The sequence below is a fragment of the Rhinopithecus roxellana genome, chromosome 4 (genome assembly GCF_007565055.1).
Source record: "Rhinopithecus roxellana isolate Shanxi Qingling chromosome 4, ASM756505v1, whole genome shotgun sequence".
NCBI classification, from domain to species: Eukaryota; Metazoa; Chordata; class Mammalia; order Primates; family Cercopithecidae; genus Rhinopithecus; species Rhinopithecus roxellana.
Genome location: NC_044552.1, coordinates 151,654,678 through 151,676,628, shown reverse-complemented (window position 1 = coordinate 151,676,628; position 21,951 = coordinate 151,654,678). Strand labels below are relative to the sequence as shown.

At 48.1% G+C, this 21,951-nt stretch overlaps 1 protein-coding gene across 3 annotated transcripts in view; it reads right to left on the bottom strand.

Annotated features, from left to right (window-relative positions):
• RPS6KA2 (ribosomal protein S6 kinase A2) overlaps window positions 1–21,951 on the bottom strand; it is a 356,259-nt gene that overhangs the window by 12,106 nt on the left and 322,202 nt on the right. For all 3 annotated transcript variants that reach the window (XM_030928285.1, XM_030928283.1, XM_030928284.1), the window contains 3 exons: window positions 8,670–8,759; window positions 6,732–6,890; window positions 3,424–3,585 (listed from right to left, as the gene is read on the bottom strand). In XM_030928285.1, coding sequence (XP_030784145.1) covers window positions 3,424–3,585; window positions 6,732–6,890; window positions 8,670–8,759 — 411 coding nt within the window. The remainder of the gene's footprint in view (window positions 1–3,423; window positions 3,586–6,731; window positions 6,891–8,669; window positions 8,760–21,951) is intronic.

Sequence of the window (21,951 nt, the reverse complement as noted above, 5' to 3'; positions counted from 1 at the left end):
GGCCACTGTTTCTTAATGCAAAGCCAACCCTAAGGTGCTGCAGTGGGACTCCTCCCAGGACAGCCACATGGTGAACCAGTGCTCTTGCCAGACACATGACAGACAGGCTAAAAAGGAGGGCCTTAATTTTTAAGGCAGAAGGATTTTTCTGTTATGGTGAAATACGTATAACATAAAATTGACCATCAAAGCCCTTCCTAGGTGCACAGTTTAGTAGTATTAAGCTTATTCACATCGTGGTGCCAACATCACCACCATCCATCCATAGAGCATTTTCACCTTCCTAAAATGAAACTGTCCCCATTAAACAACAACTCCCTGTCCCCCAGCCCCTAACACCTACCCTTCTACTTTCCATCTGTATGAATCTGACTCCTCTAGGGACCTCATATGAGTAGAATTATGCAATGTTTGTCTTTCCGTGACTGGCTAATATCACTTAGTATAACACCCTAAGGTTCTTCCACGCGTCAGAAGTTTCTTCCTTCTGCAGGCTGGACAATGTTCCGCTGTGTGTACACGCCACGATTTGCTTACCTATTCATCCACTGAGGGACACTCGGGTACCTTCCACCTTTCGGCTGTTGTGAATAGTGCTGCTGTGAACATGGGTGGACACATGTCTGTTTGAGTCCCTGCCTTCAATTCTTTTGGGTATATACCCAGAAGTTCCATTCTGGGCTACATGATAATGTTTAATTTTTCTGAAGAACTGTTCAAGCAGCAAAACTTGTATGCATCCTAGGATTACATACTTCAGTAGAGGGCAATCCTCTGAGATAGTTACAGTTGAGTTACAACAAAGGAAGCCGCATCAGTGCTCATGGATTACTGCATATGATTGGATTTAGCATTAAATATTGAGTCGGGAGAGCTCGGCTCAATTTCCTTAGAGATGACAGCGAGGAGCCTGTCCTTTCCTCTCTGTATCGCTGCCACCGTGTGCGAGCCTGCACCATGGAGGGGACCAGCCAGCACGTGCTGAATGAATGTGGCGCTCATGGTGCAAGCCTCACTTCCTAATCCATCAGCTGGGCAGCCTTCAGCAGTCACTTACACACACGGAGCTTGTGCTTTCTGAATCTGCGAAACATGGTTAATAGATTATACCCTGCCTACTTCGTGTGGTGGATGAGAGTAAAAGTAAAAAAAAAAGTTGGTCAGGTCAGAAGATCGAGACCATCCTGGCTAACACGGTGAAACCCCGTCTCTACTAAAAAATACAAAAAACTAGCCGGGTGAGGTGGCGGGCGCCTGTAGTCCCAGCTACTCGGGAGGCTGAGGCAGGAGAATGGCGTAGACCCGGGAGGAGGAGCTTGCAGTGAGCTGAGATCCGGCCACTGCACTCCAGCCTGGGCGACAGAGCGAGACTCCGTCTCAAAAAAAAAAAAAAATAAAGTTGGTAAAAGTGCTTTGTAAATGGCAAAGGAGTTTCACAACCTAGGGCATTCTGTAATCAATAAAATCAATATTGTGGGAGACCAGAATATGCCACCCCAAAATATGCTGCACAGGCGTGAGGGGCGCTGAGTTGAAGATACATAAGAAGAAGCAGATGCAGGAGAGCTCTTTGTCTTCCATTTGTCTAAAATCAGGACATGGATTAAGACAAAAGGTACCCACCCCCCACCAGAGAGGACAAAGGCTTTCCCTAGGGACAGCTTTGGACCCACGTGGTCCCATATGGAACCAGCCTCCATCAGCCAGCCCTGTACCTCCCCAAGCTGCAGTCCCTGGAGACCCAAAGCCCCCTTCCTTTGTCTTGCCAGGTCTCTAAAAATTCTCTCTTCTTTGTTGAACATGTCATGTAGGCTGGACTCAAAGCCACCTCTGTCAGAATGACTCCTTCCCTGGGCATCTCCCATGCAAACATCAGAAGATGTGTTAGTAAACTTCTTTTTCTCTCTTTAATCTGTCTTTTGTCACAGGGGTCTGGTCCAGCTAAGAATTTATGAGGGATGAGGAAAACGTGGTTTTCCTCTCCTGTAATATTATCAATATTAATGTTGATTAAGTAAGGCAAGAACAGAGACTTATAACCTGGTTACTTTTTTTTTTTTTAATTTTTATTTTTTGAGATGGAGTCCTGCTCTTTCAACCAGGCTGGAGTGCTGTGGCGTGATCTTGACTCACTGCAATCTCTGCCTCCTGGGTTCAAGCGATTCTCCGGCCTCAGCCTCCCGAGTAGCTGGGACTATGGGGACACACCACCACAACTGGCTAATTTTTGTATTTTTAGTACAGACGGGGTTTCACCATGTTGGCTAGGCTGGTCTCCAACTCCTGATCTCAGGTGATCCACCTGCCTCAGCCTCCCAAAGTGTTGGGATTACAGGCATGAGCCACCACACCCAGCCAAACTTGGTTATTTTTAAAGGGGCCACAGGTTGCTCCCGTGTCTGGATAACCCCTGCATAACCTAAAACAGCCTCTTAGCCCAGCCCCTGGCTGCACGTCCATTCATGTCTCAGCATGCAGAAGCATCTTTACCATGCACCAGTGGCCCTGGGTGACCTCTCAAATAGCTCCAAGACCCCCACGAGATGCCAGGCACCTCAGGCCTCACTGCTCACTTGCCTCCCCTCCCACCGGAGCAGCTCTGGTCCGGTTCCATCAAGAACCCGCGGGATCCACACAGACTCTGAAGTCTGCCTTCCTTCCCAGTTCCCTCCTCCCCCACCCCACCAGCAGCATCAGCCACCGCCCTTCCCTTCCTCTTTTTACCACCGGCTCAGATTCAGTGGCTTTTCTCAAAGGCAAGAAATTGGGCTTAGCTTTATAAATACATCCTTGACTTCAGAACCTAATGGAACTTGTTCCTGGGAAACGTGAAAAGAGAGAAGTTCACCAGGTGCCTTGACAGCTGCTCTGAGTGGGGCTGGGAGCAGACACAGACACTGACCAATGTGAGCTTTCAGTGGCAAATCACCCTGGAGCCCTGCGGTTCTCAATCTGACAGCTGCTGACTTGCTGCTGCCGGGGAACCAATCTGGAGTGAGAACTGGGGTGCAGAGGAAATCCGTAAACTTAGTTGCTCCCTGCGCTGTGAGGGATCCATTTCCCATCCCAGGTGAATCACAGCTCTGTGTCCCGGTTGCATAAGGAGACTACAGTCTCATCTCTCTAAATTGGAATAAATATGGAGATTTCATCCAAATTGTCTACAGAAGACAATTTTACATAAAACTGTTACTGTTGAAAAGTTTTTTCAAGTGGGAAAATGAGAATAAGAACAACTGTGTTTAAGCAAGATTGGCCTCTGGCCCAGGAGACTGAAGGTTCTCATTTCGGTTTCCCAACACCACTGCTGGCGCGGCTCAAGCCGCCTCTGCTGTCCCCGCTATCCAGCGGCTCTGCAGTGGGAGGGGCAGAGCGTCTCTTTGCGGACGGAGAGGCCTGGGTCTGCAGGCTGGGAATGCTCACCTCCGGGGCCACGAAGTTGGCCGTGTAGCAGGGCGTCATGAGCAGCCCGTTCCCCGCGCGCAGCTGCTTGGCAAAGCCGAAGTCACAGACTCGGATGGATTCCGGGCTCCCCGACTCATCCCTGTACAGGATGTTACTCGGCTTCAGGTCTCGATGAACAACCTGCAAGACAGAAGGCACAGTGCCTACTTGGGGGCCGAGAACTGAGCAGGAGAGCGAGGGCAGCTGCATTCGGAGGGGAGGGTGCCTTTGGGAATTGCCTTCCCAGCAGGTCCTGCAAGGAGGCAGCAGGTCAGCAGTGTCAACAGCTGCTGTCTTCTCCAGAGGGCCCCCCACCTTCTCCTCTTCTCCTGTGATGGTCAGTCACATCTGAGCCCCTCGTGTCACCTGCTTTTACAGTGAATGAATATTTGAGTAAATAAGTGAGCACCTCTCCAAGATGAGGCTGCAGCTTACTGGAGCTGTCACATAAAAGGAAATGTGGTGAGCTCTGGTGATGGGAATGAAAAGCATTTTAAAGATGATATTCATTCAGTAATTATTCCCTGTGTGCCCAACCCCATGCACTGTCAGGTGTTGGAGCAGCACCAGTGAGCGGCACAGATCAGGCACCTGCTGTCCTGGGCGCACCACCTCGTGGGGGAGATGGACCGGGGCCACGTGATCATGCAGTCACTCTGCAATCATGCTCTGAGGCCTCCCATGGAGGACTGCGCTGGCTGCAATGATGGTGGGGCCAGCGTACCTCAAAGCAAAGCGGCTATTTAGGGCAGAAAGCAATGTGTTCTGAGGGGACAGAGGGCCATTGTGAGGACATGTGGCATGTCTTTGTACAGCTTGGATCCTGAACGCCTCAATTGTCCTAATAAAATCCAGTGGGAGGATGTAGAAGGGAATTAAAGGGACACGCTCCAGCAGTCAGGCCTGGTTTGCAGAGGTGCTGACGGCAAGGAAATGAAAGATTGTGGTTTCACTTCCATTGCCTCCCCTCATTAAATATGAGCAGATCTGCAGAAAACATCATCCAAAGGGCTTCCCCTGAGTTTGACTGTACTGGGAAAACCTGGAAGAGCTTAATGCTCAAGACCATCGGGTGACCACACAGAAAAGACCCAGTGTGTGGTCCTGGAAGAATATTCCCGTTTGGAGATGACTGCATTCTGAAGGCTCAGGACTACGCACACAGCTGGCTAAGACCGTATTTCCTGCTTCAGGAGAAACACTGGGAAGAGACAGCGCACAGGGGAAACGTGTGATACGGTACAGCCACCTCCCTGTGAGGCCAGGGCGGGGACGGAGAGCACTGCCTGGAACCAGAGGGTTGGCATCCAACCACACTGGCCACCTACTCATGTGTGACCTTGGGCAAGATACTCAAACTCCTGTGCCCCTCGCCTGCACAGTGGGTGTGATCTAGGGTTAGGGAGTCAGTGAATGAAGAGCTTGAAGTGCAGCCTGGATCACGGTGAGGCCCACGTGAACCTCAGGCATCACCGCCATCCCTGCCTCAGCGCCCCTGCGCACTGGTTAATGAATTCAACTTTACCCATTGCAAGTAATGAAAATTCTGAATTTCCTTTGATTAAGGCCAAAGTTTTTTGGCTAAAGTTGGTACAAATGATTTTAGACTCTCAAAGGGTAGCAGAGTCAGCCACCCCAAAATATGCTGCTTTGCCATAAGGATTATTTTGAGCTGAAAACAACGGAAAAGATGCAGATATAAGCAAAGCCCTCTGCCTTCCCCTTCTTTACCTAAAAGCAGGATATAAATGGGTAAAGGTGTCCCTCCTGCCCTCTCTGCCTGGAAGGACGGAAGGGAAACTCTAGACCCTTACAGCCTGGAGAAGCCACCAGAATCGTCTCCGTAACAAATGTTCCTGGCTAGCCCTCATCTATTAGTTTCCCATAGACTTAGCTTCCCACAGTTTGCTGCCCTAGAAATGCAGTCCTTTCTCTTTGTTTTCTTTTTTTTTTTTTTTTTCTTTTTTTTTTGAGATGGAGTCTCACTTTGTCGCCCAGGCTGGAGTGCAGTGGCCGGATCTCAGCTCACTGCAAGCTCCGCCTCCCGGGTTCACGCCATTCTCCTGCCTCAGCCTCCTGAGTAGCTGGGACCACAGGCGCCCGCCACCTCGCCCGGCTAGTTTTTTGTATTTTTAGTAGAGACGGGGTTTCACCGTGTTAGCCAGGATGGTCTCGATCTCCTGACCTCGTGATCCGCCCGTCTCGGCCTCCCAAAGTGCTGGGATTACAGGCTTGAGCCACCGCGCCCAGCCTCTCTTTGTTTTCTTTAAAAATTATTATTCTTTTTAAAATTAAAAAAATTTTAAAATGTGAGACAGAGTTTTGCTCTGTCACCCAGGCTGAAGTGCAGTGGAGTGATCTTGGCTCATTGCAACCTCTGCCTCCCAGGTTCAGGCGATTCTCATGCCTCCACCTCCTGAGTAGCTGGGATTACAGGTGTGCGCCATCATGTCTGGCCAATTTTTGTATTTTTAGTAGAGATGGGGTTTTGCCATGTTGGCCAGGCTGGTCTTGAACTCCTGACCTCAGGTGATCTACCTGCCTCAGCCTCCCAAAGTGCTGGGATTACAGGTGTGAGCCACTGCACCCGGCAAATTTATTGTTCTTTTGTTAAAATGCTACATAAGCTCAAGTTCTAACAACTCCTTGGAGTTATTCATGGCTGAATGCTCCCATGTGTATGTGAGATGCACATGTTAATAAACTTCTGTTTTCCTCTTGTTAACCTGTCTTTGGCCAGTGTTGTTTATAGGGCCTCCACCGAAGAACTAAGATGGGCAGAGGGAAAAAAGAATTTTTCTTTTTTTTGAGATGGAGTCTTGTCCTGTTACCCAGGCTGGGGTGCAATGGTGCTATCTCAGCTCACTGCAACCTCCGCCTCCCGGGTTCAAATGATTCTCCTGCCTCAGCCTCCTGAGTAGCTAGGATTATAGGTGTGTGCCATCCTGCCCAGCTAATTTTTTCTGTTGTGGTTATTATTTTTAGTAGAGATGGGGTTTCACCATGTTGGCCAGGCTGGTCTCGAACTCCTGACCTCATGATCCGCCTGTCTTGGCCTCTCAAAGTGCTGGGATTACACATGTGAGCCACCACGCCCAGCAGGGAAAAGAGAATTTTTCTTCCCTTGCACATCACTGAGCCTCCAGACACAAGAGGGACAATGGTGGCATGGAAGGAATTCCAGGACAATCTGCGTTCTCAGCTCTTGAACCCATAAACCCTTGTGGTTTTGGTTCCCTCCCTGAAGCTCCCTCCTCCCTGATGGCTGCCCCAGGCATGGCTCCTACCCCCTGGGAATGGAGGTAGTCCATGGTCTTGGTGATGGTGCACAGGACGTCACTGGCCTCACGCTCCGAGAAGTATCTCTGCTGGAGGATGCGGTCCAGGAGCTCCCCGCCACGCATCAGCTCCATCACCAGGTACACGAACTTGCCATCGTCATAGACCTGCGGAGTGAAGAAGGTGCGCACATGGGCCTCAGGGACGTGCACGTCACCGCACATCACCGGGGCTGGTTACTGCAAAAGAGCAACTACTCCAGAGGGGGCAGTAGAGGAAGTCAGAGGGGAGAGGCTGGGACCACAGGGTCCTATGGGAGTGCAAACAAGGCTTCTGCAGGGAAGAAGCGAATGGCCATTCCTGTCATACCAGATGTGCTCTTTTTAGGAAGAATATGGTTTTAATAATCCACTGCTAAGCAGGGACTGAGCAGGGACATACGAGATGGGCGTGTCCTTAGCTGAGATGAATGGCTTCATGACTCTGCCAGGAGATATTTATTATTATTATTTTCTTGAGACGAAGTCTCGCTCTGTCACCCAGGCTGAAGTGCAATGGTGCCATCTCAGCTCACTGCAACCTCCAGCTCCTGGGTTCAAGCAATTCTTCCTGACTCAGACTACCAGGTAGCTGGGATTATAGGTGCACATCACCATGCCTGGCTAATTTTTGTATTTTTAGTAGAGACAGGGTTTTGCCATGTTGGCCAAGCTGGACTCAAACTCCTGACCTCAAGTGATCCGCCTGCCTCAGCCTCGCAAAGGGCTGGGATTACAGTTGTAAGCCACGGTGCCCGGCCTGCCAGGAGATATTTAGAAATGCAAATATTGGCAAACCACCTTGCAAGGGCAGGGCCTCAGGGCAGTGTTTTTCAAACTGTAATGTGCATCCAATCTTGGGGGATCTTGCTAAAATGCATGCTCCGGTCCTGCAGCCTGGGGTGGGGCCTGGCCCTCTGTATTTCTAACCAGCTTCCCATGATGTCTGTGCTGCTACCGCACAGACAGCACTGAGTGGCCAGGCGCTGGGAGCGCAGAGAGGCTAGGCAGAGTCCAGGGCAAAGTCACGTATCAGAGCCATGCTGTTGCTTCAGAGAAGCAATAGAAAACGATGGTTTCCTCCATACTGGCTTTTATCTCATGAATTCAATAAAAACAATATGCTCTGATTATTCTTTTTATTTTTTGATTTTTTGAAATGGAGTCTCTCTCAGTTGCCCAGGCTGGAGTGCAATGGTGTGATCTCAGTTCAGTGCAAACTTCACCTCCCAGGTTCAAGCAATTCTCCTGCCTCAGCCTCCCAAGTAGCTGGGATTACAGGTGTGTGCCACCACACCCAGCTAATTTTGTATTTTTGGTAGAGATGGGGTTTCACCATGTTGACCAGGCCGGTCTTGAACTCCTGACCTCAAATGATCTGCCTGCCTATGCTTCCCAAATTGCTGGGACTACAGGTGTGAGCCAACGCACCTGGCCCGCTCTGGCTATTCTCATGCCAAGCTTGCTTGTTAAGACCCTTTGCATGCACCAATCACTATGCGTGAGGGAAACTGAGGTAGGCCCAATACCCTGTGGCCCTAGGTTCATAATGCTGGAATCAGTTTGGAGTTGGAGTGTGAGGAGGAAAATTGTCTCCTCTCTCTGCTCCTGGATCCCAAACCCTGCAGCCTGTGGGCCTCTGTGAGAGACTCCACCTGTGGACTGTCATTCACACAAGCTCTCTCTTCCTCTGTTTTACTTGCTCCCTCCATGACTGGGGCGGTGGCTATCAAAAAGACTTGAGTACACAGTCCAGCAAGTCAGCTGCAAGTGACTGAGATATGTGGGTGGTAGAAACCAGCTCAGACAGGCATGAGATGTGAGAAAGCTTGCTCAGAGTGAATGGGAGCTTTTTTGTGTCAGCTCAACAGAAGGAAGTGGAGATGCCGCTGCACGAGGACCACTCACATCTTTGAGGGTGATGATGTTCGGGTGCTGGCCGTACCGCAGCAGGATCTCGATCTCTTCCGAGGGGTCTCTCTTGCTCTTATCGATGATCTGGAACAAACACAGCACGTGGCAGTGAGAGGTCTACTTTAGGCTTCCGGGTGGTATCTGCTAGTGGACCCTTGAGTTTGGATAAAGTCTGGCCCCAGGTGGCCCAACCACTACAATCTCACACCCGACGAAGAGATAGCCTGAGATTGCCTGGAAATTCATGGCGAGTCCTTTCTTTCACAACTAGTGTTTTACATTTAAAAAGAGGAGTACAGGCTGGGCAAGGTGGCTCATGCCTGTAATCCCAGCACTTTGGGAGGCCGAGGTGGGCAGGTGGCTTGAGGTCCAAAGTTTAAGACCAGCCAGCTTGGTTAAGATGACAAAACCTAGTCTCTACTAAAAATACAAATATTAGCCGGACATAGTGGTGTATGCCTGTAATCCCAGCTACTCAGGAGGCTGAGGCATGAGAATCGCTTGAACCTGGAGGCAGAGGTTGCAGGGAACTGAGACAATGCCACTGTAACTCCAGCCTGGGTGACAGAACAAGGCTCTGTCTCAAAAAAAAAAAAAAAAAAAAAAAAAAAAAAAAAAAAAAAAAAAAAAAAAAAAAAAATAAAGGAGTACAAGACTTCAAACATGAATGTTAAGATGTTATAAGGTTGGATGGAGAAGCATGTGTAAGGTGCTCATGCAACTGCCACCAAATAACAGAATGTGTCCCACCCTCCCACCCTCCGCAGTGGGTACCATCCTCAGCAAGCCTCCAGCCACTGTGCACCTCCTGCCTTGTTCTGGGAATTACAAACCAGCCACAAAATGAGGTGAGGCACACAGCTCTCACCAAGAGATGCTGGGGATGGTGCGCAGGTCAGACCCGCCCTGTTGTTTAGACACATGCAAGCTCCCTTCCCTTGCCCAGCATCTGTAGCCGTTGTCTTAGGATAACAGATAAAGTTGTTTCAACCCCATGGAGACATATGGTTTCCAAGGACAGGGTGTCGTGATTAAGCCTACCTTGGAAACAGGAAGTCACTGTTGGCCCCTGGTGGCTAATCCCTCTGGAGGTGCCTAAGTCCCGCCTTTGCTGTCCTGCTGTGGGAACAGGACCAGTGGGAGGAGGGCACCCCACTCACGGGAAATGAGCAACATGTATGTTGCAAACAACACTCAGAACAGAAGAGAAGCGATTGGAAACACCTTCCAAACCATGATTTGTACTATTCTCACAGTAGTTCAACCTAATTTTAAAATAGTCTCTATTTGGAGAATGTGCAGTCATTTTACTACTAGAATATGAGGGCGATTTGCTTTTAACTTCTATCATGTCAAAGTCTGTAGGCAGAGAGCTTTGCATAAAACTCTATTTCTTTAATTTTTTTTTTTTTTTTTTTTTTGAGACAGGGTCTCACTCTGTTGCCTAGGTTGGAGTACAGTGGTGCAAGGATAGCTCAGTGCAACATCAAACCCCTGGGCTCAAGCGATCCTCCTGCCTCAGCCTCCAGAGTAACTACGACTACAGAGGTGAGTGCCACCACACTCAGCTAATTTTTAAATTCTTCGTAGAGATGGGGCCTTGCTGTGTTGCCCAGGCTGGTCTCAAACTCCGGGCTTCAAGTGATCCTCCTGCCTCAGCCTCCCTAAGTGCTGAGATTACAGGCATGAGCCACTACACCTGGCTATTTCTTTACTCTAGAGAACTAAACGCTTGGGTAGCATTTGACTCACTGCTCATAATCTGTCCCCTAGTCACGCTTCCTCCACTCCCTGTCACCATTATAAAAAATCACCATAGTGCCAGTTCTCACCCCATTATAGTTTTAAAGGATGCTCTGCCATGACCACCACTCGGCTCTGACTGCATCAGTGGCCCTTGATGTGTGAGTCCTAACAGCTTGCATTATTAAACAGGCAGAAGAGTTAGAGTCCCTTTCTGGACACAAAATTTCTCTCCTTCTGCGGCATTTAATTCTACTGAAGTTTTAGCTAGTACACTAGGACTATTTCTATTACCAACATAAATGTATCATTTTCAAGTAGAGACTTTTAAAACAATCATTCCAGGAGGGGTGGGGGACATTCCCTAATGTGCTGCAGCCTAACCAGGTCCTGGGAGGCTGGTCCTGCACTCCCTATAGGGGAAGCCAGCTGTCTGGTACCCGAACTCCTCTGCTCCTGGCTGCCTGTGGGCATCCCATCTCTCTGGGCTGGGATCCTGTCTTTGCAATTGGAGACGGTTAAAACACATGTATAAATTTATTTAAAAAATTCAGTAGAAGATTTTTTTCCCCGCAAATATGATTTCACAATAAAGCATGAATCTGTTTTATCGCTCTCACAATGGAACAGGACACGGAGTAAACAAGAAAGCGGAAGCTTTTCCTCCACCGCCAGGGACCATCTTCAAGACACATGGAGTGAAGAAGGCGGAGCAGGTGCATCCTACGCCATCCCTTTTTTAAAAACGGAGAGAAGAATGCAAATAGACACATCCATTTCCTTGTAGGTGCATAAAATAACCCTGGAAGGAAGGAGGAAACATTTAATTGCCTTGCCTTCCTGTGAGGAGGGGAACGGGGTGCCTGGGGGGCCATGGGTGGGGGGAGACCTTGCTGTATCTGCATGAATTTTTAAAAATTTTGAACCACAAGAATATATTGTCTATTCAAATAACTAAATAAAAAATTCCAAAACGTATTTTGTAAGCTGAAATTGGAGGACAATGTGACTATTTTAAAGAATCTGGGACTACAGATGGCTGCCCTATCAACCCTAGTTATCTATTTTATTTCTATGTGTTCTTTTGTTGTGAGTCTTCAGAAAAATTCTGACTTACAGTGATAAGTATTTGTAAACAATTTTCAAAGACAGATTACCTTAAACTCTTGCTTACTTTAAAAATTATTTTAAATTGTAATAAAAGCTAGCATGTATGTGCACATGTGAGGTGCACTGGATTTCAACCCATCGGAGCCACTGTCCTGGTCATTTACTAGAATCTGATACACATTTAAGCATGCATGTTGACTTTTATTACATTTTAAACATATTAGTTACGCCTTTCAAAATAATTTAATTGCTTGGCGAAACACCCAAAGTACCTCTGTCAACAACCAAACACCACACACCAACTATTCTCTGAGGTGGCATTTGGGGAAATGGAGGAAAACAAAAGAAGCTCCCAGGCCCAGGTCCTGTGGGGGAAGGAGCTCATCTGGAGGAGACTCCAAGGGGCCCATGAGTGCTCCTGTTTCCCTCTGCAGGGCAGAGCCCGCAGTCTTTCAGCAAACACCTGGTTTGCTCCCGAGGGGAAGTCAGGTTTGCTGTCTGAGACGAAAATGCTGCTGTGCGAGTGGGTGGCTCGGCCCATGGCCATGTCACTTGCTGGTACCTGAACGTGGGTGTCTGCAGGCTTAGCTCCCGTGGAGGGCTGGAAGGGTGGAGGAAGGTATTGCTCCCAGGGAGGCCATGTGCCGCATGGTTGGCGGCCCAGCCGCTGAGACAGTCTGACTCCAGCTGACACCTGGCCTCCCTGTCCGCTCCGTGTGGGGTTGCAGAGCTCCCTGGGCCTCCCTACACCTAGCTTTCTTCATCCGTAAAACCTAGAAAATACCAGGCACTCCTCTGGTTCACTATTATGATTCAACAAATTAATATGAATCGATCCCTTCATACTCTCCCTGGTACACAGAAAACACTTGGTACAAGTGAGTTATTCCTATTACAGAAATAAAACAGAATTACCCTGATGCCCCCAGGCAAGGGACCAAGCAGCTGTGACCTGCCACATTTACAGCCCTGAAATGCCTCTTTCGGTCCTGTCTCTGAATTCTCACTGCGAGTCAGTGCCACGAAGCAGCGTGATGTTCAAAACTGATGTCAGCAGTAGAGCGTGTTTCAGTCAAAGCCCCAGAAAAAAAAAAAAAAAATCAGATGTCACACCAACTGGGTCAACCCAGTGGGCTTAATTAAAGGATCGTTTGCAAAACAGTAGAGTGGCTGGAGGGTCAGTGGCCCGGCCAGCAAGGCACAATGTAATGCCTTGGGGGTGGTCCTGGTTCCCAGTGCCAAAGAGTTGCACAGGGACACTCACAGGACCAGAGGGGCTGCAGGGGTGGGGAGGTGCACCGTGACAGTGGCTGTGGGCAGAAAGGCCTCAGCCCAACACTTCTCTTCCCACCCTTGTCCTGTGGTGTCTGTCTCGCACTAGCAGAACTGCCCAGAAGCCAGAGGCATGGAAGCGGTCCCTAATAGTCAGCCTCCTGGCTTCCTTGCCTCCTGGCCTCCCAGCCTCTGGAGCACAGGGCAGCGAGGAGGGTGAGTTTGCATGGGAAATGGCGCTCCCCGTTCTCGAAGGGAAGTCCCACAGACTGGGGTCTCCTGCCTTAGCCTCCCAAGTAGATGGGATTACAGGAATGTCCTGGAAGAGAGTCATGGCGGGAACAGGTTCTCACACTGCCCTCCTGGGCTCCTGCCTTCCCCTGACCTGGGAGAATCATTCCAAATGAAGCCTGCGCAGACAAGCCTCTGACATGAAGTGGCAAGGCAGTTCCGACCCAGCGTTTCCGTCCCGGATGCTGTCAGGAAGTGTTGGTGCTTTTCCCTGTAACTCTTTTTCCTTTTTTTTTTTTTTTTGTTGTTTTTGCTTTCGTTTTTATTTTTGCAGGGAGGTTGAGCCATTTGAGAAAGGTAAGGCTGGAGAGTGCTAACTTAGGAGTGGGCAGTGAGGTGTGGCTATCGTCCATTGCTGCGGGGCAGCCAGGGTTTGGGCGCATTGTTTAGGAGCACCAGGGAGTGGGCCCCAAGTGCCTACCAGTGCACTTCCTCTCTGTGGGGTCGGTTTCTTGGGGTTGACCGTGATGGGCTTGCTCTTATTAGAGCAACCTCTGGTGGATGGTGTTCCTCATTCTGAGAATAATATTGTTTTATAATCTTTATTATCCAACAAAACGGGGAGGCCTTCTCAGCAAGCGTGGTGATGAACAAGGCCTCCCCTCCAGGCTAATGCTCAAACAATACTGACGTGCCACGGAGTAGGAGTGGCGTGGTGGGGTGGAGTGGCGTGGTGGGGTGGAGTGGCGTGGTGGGGTGGGGGACAAGCTCTCTCAGCTTTCTTTTCCTCATCTGGCAACAGCTGGTTAGAAAGGACTCCTACAACCTACAGAAAAGGACATTCCCCAGGGGTTGGCCACCCACCACAGCCGGTAAATAAGCTTTCTATGGTGTTGTCACCGAGCAGGCTGAATATTTCCACCTTCCTTAGAGATGCTAAGTCAAGGTGTCTGAATATCCACGAAGCAAGTCTGGGTTCAACACGATGGCACACCACCATGATCTTCCTTAGCAGTGACACATGCGGCTAGGTGCCAAACACTGCCATTCCTGCTGGCCGAAGGCAACAACAGGAGACTTCACTGCTCTTGATAACACCTTTCCTCCTGCTGGTCAAAGGCAGCGAGAGGAGACTTCGCTGCTTTTAGTATACCTTTCCCTCTTCCTCTGGTCTTTGCGTTTCTCTACCTTCCCTGTCTTTCTAGTCTCTTTCCATCAGTGGAGACACCGTCTCCCGGGACACTGAGCAACCTGACCAGATGGCTTCGAGGCAGTAACTACGCAGGTGGTGGCGTGAGCTCACAGGCTTGCAGAACGCTCGCGCTAGGCAGGCCATTTCCTTTGACTTGCCGAAAGGATCGGTATCATATTTGAAAAAAGGTAGGAGAGCATTACATTACATTAATTTGTAAAATTAATTTGTAAAATTTAACAGACACCTTCTCCTGTAAAATTAATTTAAACGAATGACAGAGAGAAACAACTCCTGTTTCATCCTGGTGGAAAAAAATTAAATTTCCAAGCTCATCAGTTCTCCTTCTAAAGATAAGCTCTACTCATGCCAAGCATCTGTCTTAATTCCGTTTCTTTTTTGGTTGACAAATTACACACAGTGTGAAGATGGGCACAGAAACACCACGTTCTTTTCAACGGTCTCACGTGAGTACAGACTGGAGCCTCCTCAGGAAGGCTGGCCCGTGCTCCAGGCCTGCGTGGTCACACCGCATCAAGACAGTTAAGAACTGGGTGACACAGAGCTGCATCACTGCAGTTAAGAGCTGGGTGACACATATTTTTGTACAGTTCTAAGGATCTCACTTTATTTTTTATCAGATTCTGTTGCTAAAGCAAACTAAGGTACTTTTAATAACAAAACAACAAAAATTTGCTACCGAAAACGGGGAGTAGCTGCGTCTTTACGCATGTGCTTCTTTCTGGGAAAACCCGGCCCCACTGAGCTTGCACGGTCTTCTCTCCTCCTCCTGCATGGGCTTTCAGACAATCGAAGGGAAATTTACAAGTGGAGCCGCCAGTGAACAGGCATGTGTATCGGTACCACGTGTTTGAAGAAACAACAGGCCAAGAGAAAGAGCCAAACCAACTGTAAAGCTCATTTCATTTCGGATTCCAGAGTTGCACTCCACATTTTGGTGTCGTTTCTGGTTCTGTCATTGACCCAATTCCTAAATGGCTAAGCTGTGAGCTCCCTGGAGCAGGTCTGTGTTCTCACCTTGCCCTGTGTCTGTGGCAGTAAAAGCGTCCAATTAAAAAGTCTCAATGAATGAAAAAAGTAACCGCTTCCTGAACAAGGGGATGGCTGCAGAATGAAATGCATTCCAAAGGCACGAGGTGCTCTGTTAAACAATTATATTATAAACCCCGATTTTAAAAATTCCAATTTGAAGTAAAGCTTCTGACTCATATTTTTCTTTTCTTTTATTTATCTTTAATTAATTAATTAATTTTTTGAGATGGAGTCTCGCTCTGTCACCCAGGCTGGAGTGCAGTGGCACAATCTTGGCTCACTGCAACCTCTGCCTCCCAGGTTCAGATGATTCTCCTGCCTCAGCCTCCCAAGTAGCTGGATTATAGGCATGTGCCACCATGGCCGGCTAATTTTTATATTTTTAGTAGAGATGGGGCTTCCCACTGGCCAGCTGGTCAATGGGAGAGCAGGTTCCCGTCCAAGCAGTCAGACCCCTGAGTGCACACTCTCGACCCCTGTCCAGCAGACCCACTCGTCACAAGGCGGGGAGCCCCAGTGTTCCGTTTCAGCCAGAGGCTCTATGCATCTCAGAGTACCCAAACCGCGAAGGAATGAGGCAGTGTTCAGAGCAGATGGGGCTGGGCAGTAAGGCTGGGCTTCAGAATAGCTGGAAAGCTCAAGTCATGGGTCTTGAACTCCTGACCTCGTGTGATCCAACCACCTTGGCCTTTCAATGTGCTGGGATTACAGGCGTGAGCCACCGTGCCTGGCCATGTATTTTTCTTTTAATCAACACTTAGCCTTTCACTACCAAATATTTATGCCAAATGAAGATGAGGAGCCTCTTCATTGTCTGCTAAAATTGAGTGAGTTCCTGCCATGTGCCTGACTTTCTTGAGGTGCTGGAACTACAGCAAAAGCAAAGCCTTTGTTGCCCTGGAGTGGATGTTCTCACGGGGCCGTGCACACAGGCAGTAAACAACCCAAGCAGGGGGAATGTGCCGTAGGGAAGATGATGCGGGTGAAGGGGGCTGCTGGCTGCCAAAGACGGAGGCGGGGAACTAAAATCGGGCATCCTGTGGGCTTCGGGTGCATATTTGTGTTCTCTGGTTGGTCCTGAGTTGGAAGCAGGGACGGAACGTAGGAAGCTGTCAGTCATTCATCACGTCCTGGCCATGTAGGGCTGACTGTCACAGAAGTTATAGTTCAGCTTCCTGGGCTGTCACTAGAGACAGCAATCTGGCTTCCTGCAAGTCTGACACAGTCACTGGCCTCCCGAGCTGTGTATTGTAGATAAAGGGGCTGGCTGCAGGTGCGGGTCAGACTTCTGTTGGGCACCTGGCCTGGCCACCATCTGCTGTGTATCCACTCTCAGCCCCCAGAGCCCACGGAAGGAACCAGCCTTGCGGACACTGGACTCTAGCCCAGTGAGACCGATTGTGGAATTCTGACCTCCAGAGCTGGAAGACAATAAGCTCAGGTTGTTTTAAGCCACTAGATGGGGGGTAATGTGTTGCGTAAACAATAGGAAACTAGCCCATGTTGAAAGACCGGGCAGAAGTTTGCGGTGGGAGAGTCGAGAACCAAGTTTTGGCTGGTGGGTGGGAGCCGGTGAGACGGGCTCAGGGACATGGCAGTGGGCAGGAGGCGCATGCTACATCTTATTGCTGATGACCGTCCTCCGCCGCATGCCTGCTGGGAGGGGCTGAGCATACGAGAAACAAAACCATGAGCCAATCACATTAAGCCTTTCTCTTTTGGGAAACAAACAAACAAACAAACAAAAATGCAGCTCGCTGCCAGCACTCATTTAATTTTACATAAACACATTCATTGAGGCCGAAGCAAATATGACTGATTTTCAATGTGAAAATAAAATTTAAAAACTGGTACTGGAGTTATTTCTAAACAAAACTAATATCAGAATCGTATGAATCATCAGAATTGTCTATTTTGGAAAAATGGGATTCATCAAACGAATCTTTGGCCAACTGTCTGAGAACGCAGTTAACATCCCCTGTAGGAATGCTACGTTTTCTAGGATTTGACATTATCAACGATCGATAATGACTAGATTCTAAATGCCACTACTAAAAACAGAATGCTATCAACAGAAGGATGGCCTTTGCTTCCAAAGTCAGTATACTCGAGCGGTGCAAAAATAATAATAAAAGCGAGGTATTTCGCGGCAAAGTTATCTCGGGGCAAACGCTGCCGCCGCAAATGCCACTGGTGAGTATTCTTGGGGAAAACGGGCAAAGGGTTAAATCATCCAGAAAGGCAGCTTCCCAATGTGTGTTTCGAGGAAATACAACCGCCCAACCAATTCCACTGAGGAGCTTCTTTGATTAGAGAATGCCTGTGCAGAGACACAGGCTGGACAGAGCTGCTGTTCTGGCAGGCGATACAATCATTTTCCCGTCTTCTTTGAGTCTCTTCTGGTGGAAGAGAAATTTATGCCACCGTTTTCCTCAGTCATGCAATCTGTTACCAAAGCTACCCAGTCTCCCTCCTTGTCCATCTAAATGTTGCTTTCTTTCTTTTCTATTTTCTATTTTATTTAACTACTCCTAGTTCCAGCCTCTGTGCCTGTGAACGCTCCTTTCTCTGTGTTTCCACTGTGGCTGTGAAGGCATCTACAGCCTCTGTCTGTCTCTGTACCACTGCCGTTCTCGAGATGGTTAATGTTGCTCCTCCACATAGCTCACCTCTCAACTGCTGTTTCTCTTTGCTTCAAATTTTCCCATGATTTCTATAAAAAATGCATTTTGATCCCTAAAGACAGGACTGGCCTTGACCTGTCTCTTTCCAGGTTTGGCCACAGTGGTTTGACTCAGCAGCACAGCCACCTCTCTTCCCCAGGACCAGTGCAGCTAATGCCCCATGTGATACTGAGGAGCCCCATGGTGGAGCCATCTGCTGCTTTCTCAATGGCTTAGAATTCTTTGCAGGACCTGACACTGGATCCTCTGGAGTCAGCTTGAACACAAGCTCCCTGGGGCCCTCTCCTTCTCCAGCCCCGTGCAGCTCAGTGCAGCGCCCAGCTTTAGGCCATGGGCTCTTTCAAGATGTAGCTTCTGCAACAAGCCCAGGCGCTGGCCCTGAGGAGGAGTGGGCTGTGATCCACAGGAGCCGGGGCTAGTGCTACCAGTGACCTCGGAGCACAGACTGCAAACAAAGGTCTACATGAACGCAGACCATCCTGAACGCTGTGCGGAAGGAAGCTGGAGCCGCTGCCGGGGGCCGGGGTCCTGGCCAGGGGCCTTGCAGCTGAGTGCTGGAGGAACCAGGTGCGCTGTGCCCTTGGAGGTGAAGCTGGAGGAAGCGGCCCGGCTGCCGCTCAGCGCTTACACAGCTGAACCGTGGCCCACTTGGTGGCAGCAGGACCTTCCACCAGGGTACACCTAGATTCATGAGACCAGGAGACTCAGGTGCGATTTTACATACAGCTCCGCTTGTACCTGGCACACCTTCCCCTTACAGCCTAGGGACCTTGGAGTGGGTATGCTGGACAGGGGTCGAGAGTGTGCACTCGGGGTCTGACTGCTTGGACGGGAACCTGCTCTCCCACTGACTGGCTGTGACTTCTCGTATATGTGTTGAACCGTTCTGAGTTTCTGTTCCCTCATGGGGATAATGAAAATAATTACACCGTGGGGTGCGGTAAGGATTAAGTGACTTCACACATACAGAGCATTTATAGCAGTGCTTGGCACGTACTGAGTATGAAGTATTTACTCTCATCATCCTCGTAACTCTCGTCACCATTCTATCTAACTGGTCTCAGAAACTTCAGTTCTCAGACAGTTTCCTCTTCATATATGTACTGACGTTGGTGTTTTGCAAAAGAGGGTCAAGGTGGCAAAATCGACACTCAAGTGATGTAGTTTTATGCCTATTATGACATCTATAATAAATAAAAACTTGAATCACTAGTAGAGATGGCCAAGAGCTCTCTCAAGGTACCTGTATTAAGCTATGAGAAGAGGAGATACTAGTGACACAAGCTAACATTTCTGTAGTGAATTAGCTCTGATATGTGTAGACGGTTGACCCTTGAACATGGGGGTTAGAGGTACCGACCCCCTCAAGAAGTTGAAAATCCACATATAACTTTTGACTTCCCCAAAACCTAACTACTAATAGTCTACTGTTGACTTAAAGCTTTACTGATAACATAAACTGTCCATTATCACATATTTTGTACGTTATATGTATTATATACTGTATTCTTAATACAAATTCTGCAGTAATATGATCTAGAGGAAAGAAAATGTTACTGAGCAAATCATAAGGAAAATATGTTTAGTGTATGGTTCTGTATTCATGGATATAGTGAGTTTATGCCGTCTCTTCACAAGATGGATCGTCTGTCTGAAAAGCGGGGGACTCACAGCTGCAGACCTCAACCTGGGGTACGTATCATATAATTCAACTTATTATTATTATTTTTTGGTCATGTCATGACTTTTCTTCTTGGGAGCACACACAGCGTCCCTAGTGGCATGGCACTTCTTAGGGGTTCTATGGTGTGATTCAAGGTTTATGGCACTGCACTAAACAGGGTGAAAAATATGTGAGAACCACAAGATACCATTTTTTACGGCTATTCCCAATTCCCTGGAGAGACAGACTGCTCACACGGAGATGATGAGTGTCACAGGACATTTAAAGCAGATCCTTCCAACACCTGAGCTCACTACAGCAGCAATGGAAGGCCGCTGTGAAATTCTTACAGTAGTGCCGTATTCACCACAGTTAATTTGATGCAGCTATGATTTCATGCTGAATCTATGTTTGTTTACATTTATCTCAACTGCAAATGGCACCATGTATGGTCTATGCTGGAGCACACAAATTTTGATAAATTTTAAGTTTTTATAATAAATCTGTGTATATTTTATAGCAGAAAATGATAAAAATAGACTAGTAGCTATGTATATTTTATGCATCCTGACATACCATTTTCTTAATGTTTTAAATATTTCTAGGCTATGTGGTTTGTCTGTGAGTTTCTTCAAATTGTAACAAATCTCCAAAAAATTTTCCAATATATTTACTGAAAAAAATCTGCATACGTGGATCCTCACAATTCAACCTCGTGTTGTTCAAGGGCCATCTGTATATATTTACATATTCCTATATATTCCCCCACCAATATAATGCCAGGAATCTTTCCATTTATACAAATCAGCACTATCTAGAATATGTACCTAATTCCGTTAAGTAACAAAGACCCAAGAATAAAATAAAAACAAACAATTGCCTCTCTCAATTCTTATAAAGTGAACACAGCATCTTTGATGGAATAGGAATATTATTTTTCCTTTCAAATACACCTCTCCCCTTCCTTTTAATCCTCCTGGATCACGATTACCTCCAACACTTAATAGTTACTTCTACTTGAATCTTACTTTAAATGCAGGGCGCCCTAATGCGTGGAGAGCTATGCAGCCATCTGCCATGGTATTTTGAAGCCCTGGACAACTGCATCGCCCACCACTAGTCTCCCTGGATTGGTTATAAAAACAAAGGCGTACTTTAGTTTTACATCAGATTACTTAGCTATTTTGTCCCAATAAAATGGTTCGTAGTTACTAGAAAGTAGGGCACATCTGTTCATCTACAATGTGTCTGATAAAAGGAAGAGGAAGCGCTGAGGGAACATAATTGCTTTTCTCATTCAACCATCAGAGCACTGGGAATGCGCTGGGGGCACTGGCAGAATGCGCTGCATCAAGTCCAGCCTGAAATGGTGCTGTGCGTGTGAGAAGGAAGAGTGTCAGTGTCTTCCCGCCCGAGGCCGGACTGCTCCAGTGAAGGATCTTGGACATTCTATTGTTGTTTGCCAAAGTTGAGAGGGAGGGACAAGCCTGGGAATCCAGGTTGTCATTCAGCCCATGTTAATTGAGCTGGGCACTGTGTTGGAGGTTGTGACAGCTGCTCTAAGCTGGGCACTGTGTTGGAGGTTGTGACAGCTCGAATCGGTACTAAAATTAGGACTAATTCGAGCTATCACTTCCCACAACCTTTAGCACAGTACCCAGCATACAGCAGGGACTCAAGTGAAAAATGCAGCTGAAGATAAATGCAAATCGAACAATCTTGTTGTTTGATTACTTGGGTAAACTGGTTTAAGTAGAACCTTAAATGTAGTTTACATGTTTCAGGGTAACTCTGCTAGCAAAATTAGAAACCTGCAAAAATGCAGAAGTAACTTAAAGCAAAATATAATGATATTCTAAGAATGTGAGAGCTACTATGACTCCATATTCACTCTGAACCTCCTTACCTGACCTTCACAGAGGTGAGGAGATGGCCCCACTCTCCTCTTAGAAGGGTCTGCACTTTAAGTCATGGCCCAGTCACAGTGGGGTGGGGTGGGGTGGGGGCTGCCCTGCAGCACGTGGGGAACACTGAGCTGTTGGGCAATCATCATCCTGTTGCTAAAGGACTCATCAGAAACTCAAGGAAGAAGAAAAACTCCATCCCCATCTCCAAAATATCAGCCTCCTGGCCTTTATCTACATGAGACTTGCCCTCACCCACAAGGATGCTGAGGCTGGGCTTCTCAACCTTTCATTGGGGCAGCAGGTTGTAGGGGCTGTCCTGTGCACTGCAGGATGCTAAACAGCTTCCCTGATCCATATTCACCAATGCCAGGAGCCCCTGCCCCAGCTGTAAAAACCAGAAAGTCCCTAGACATTGCCAGTG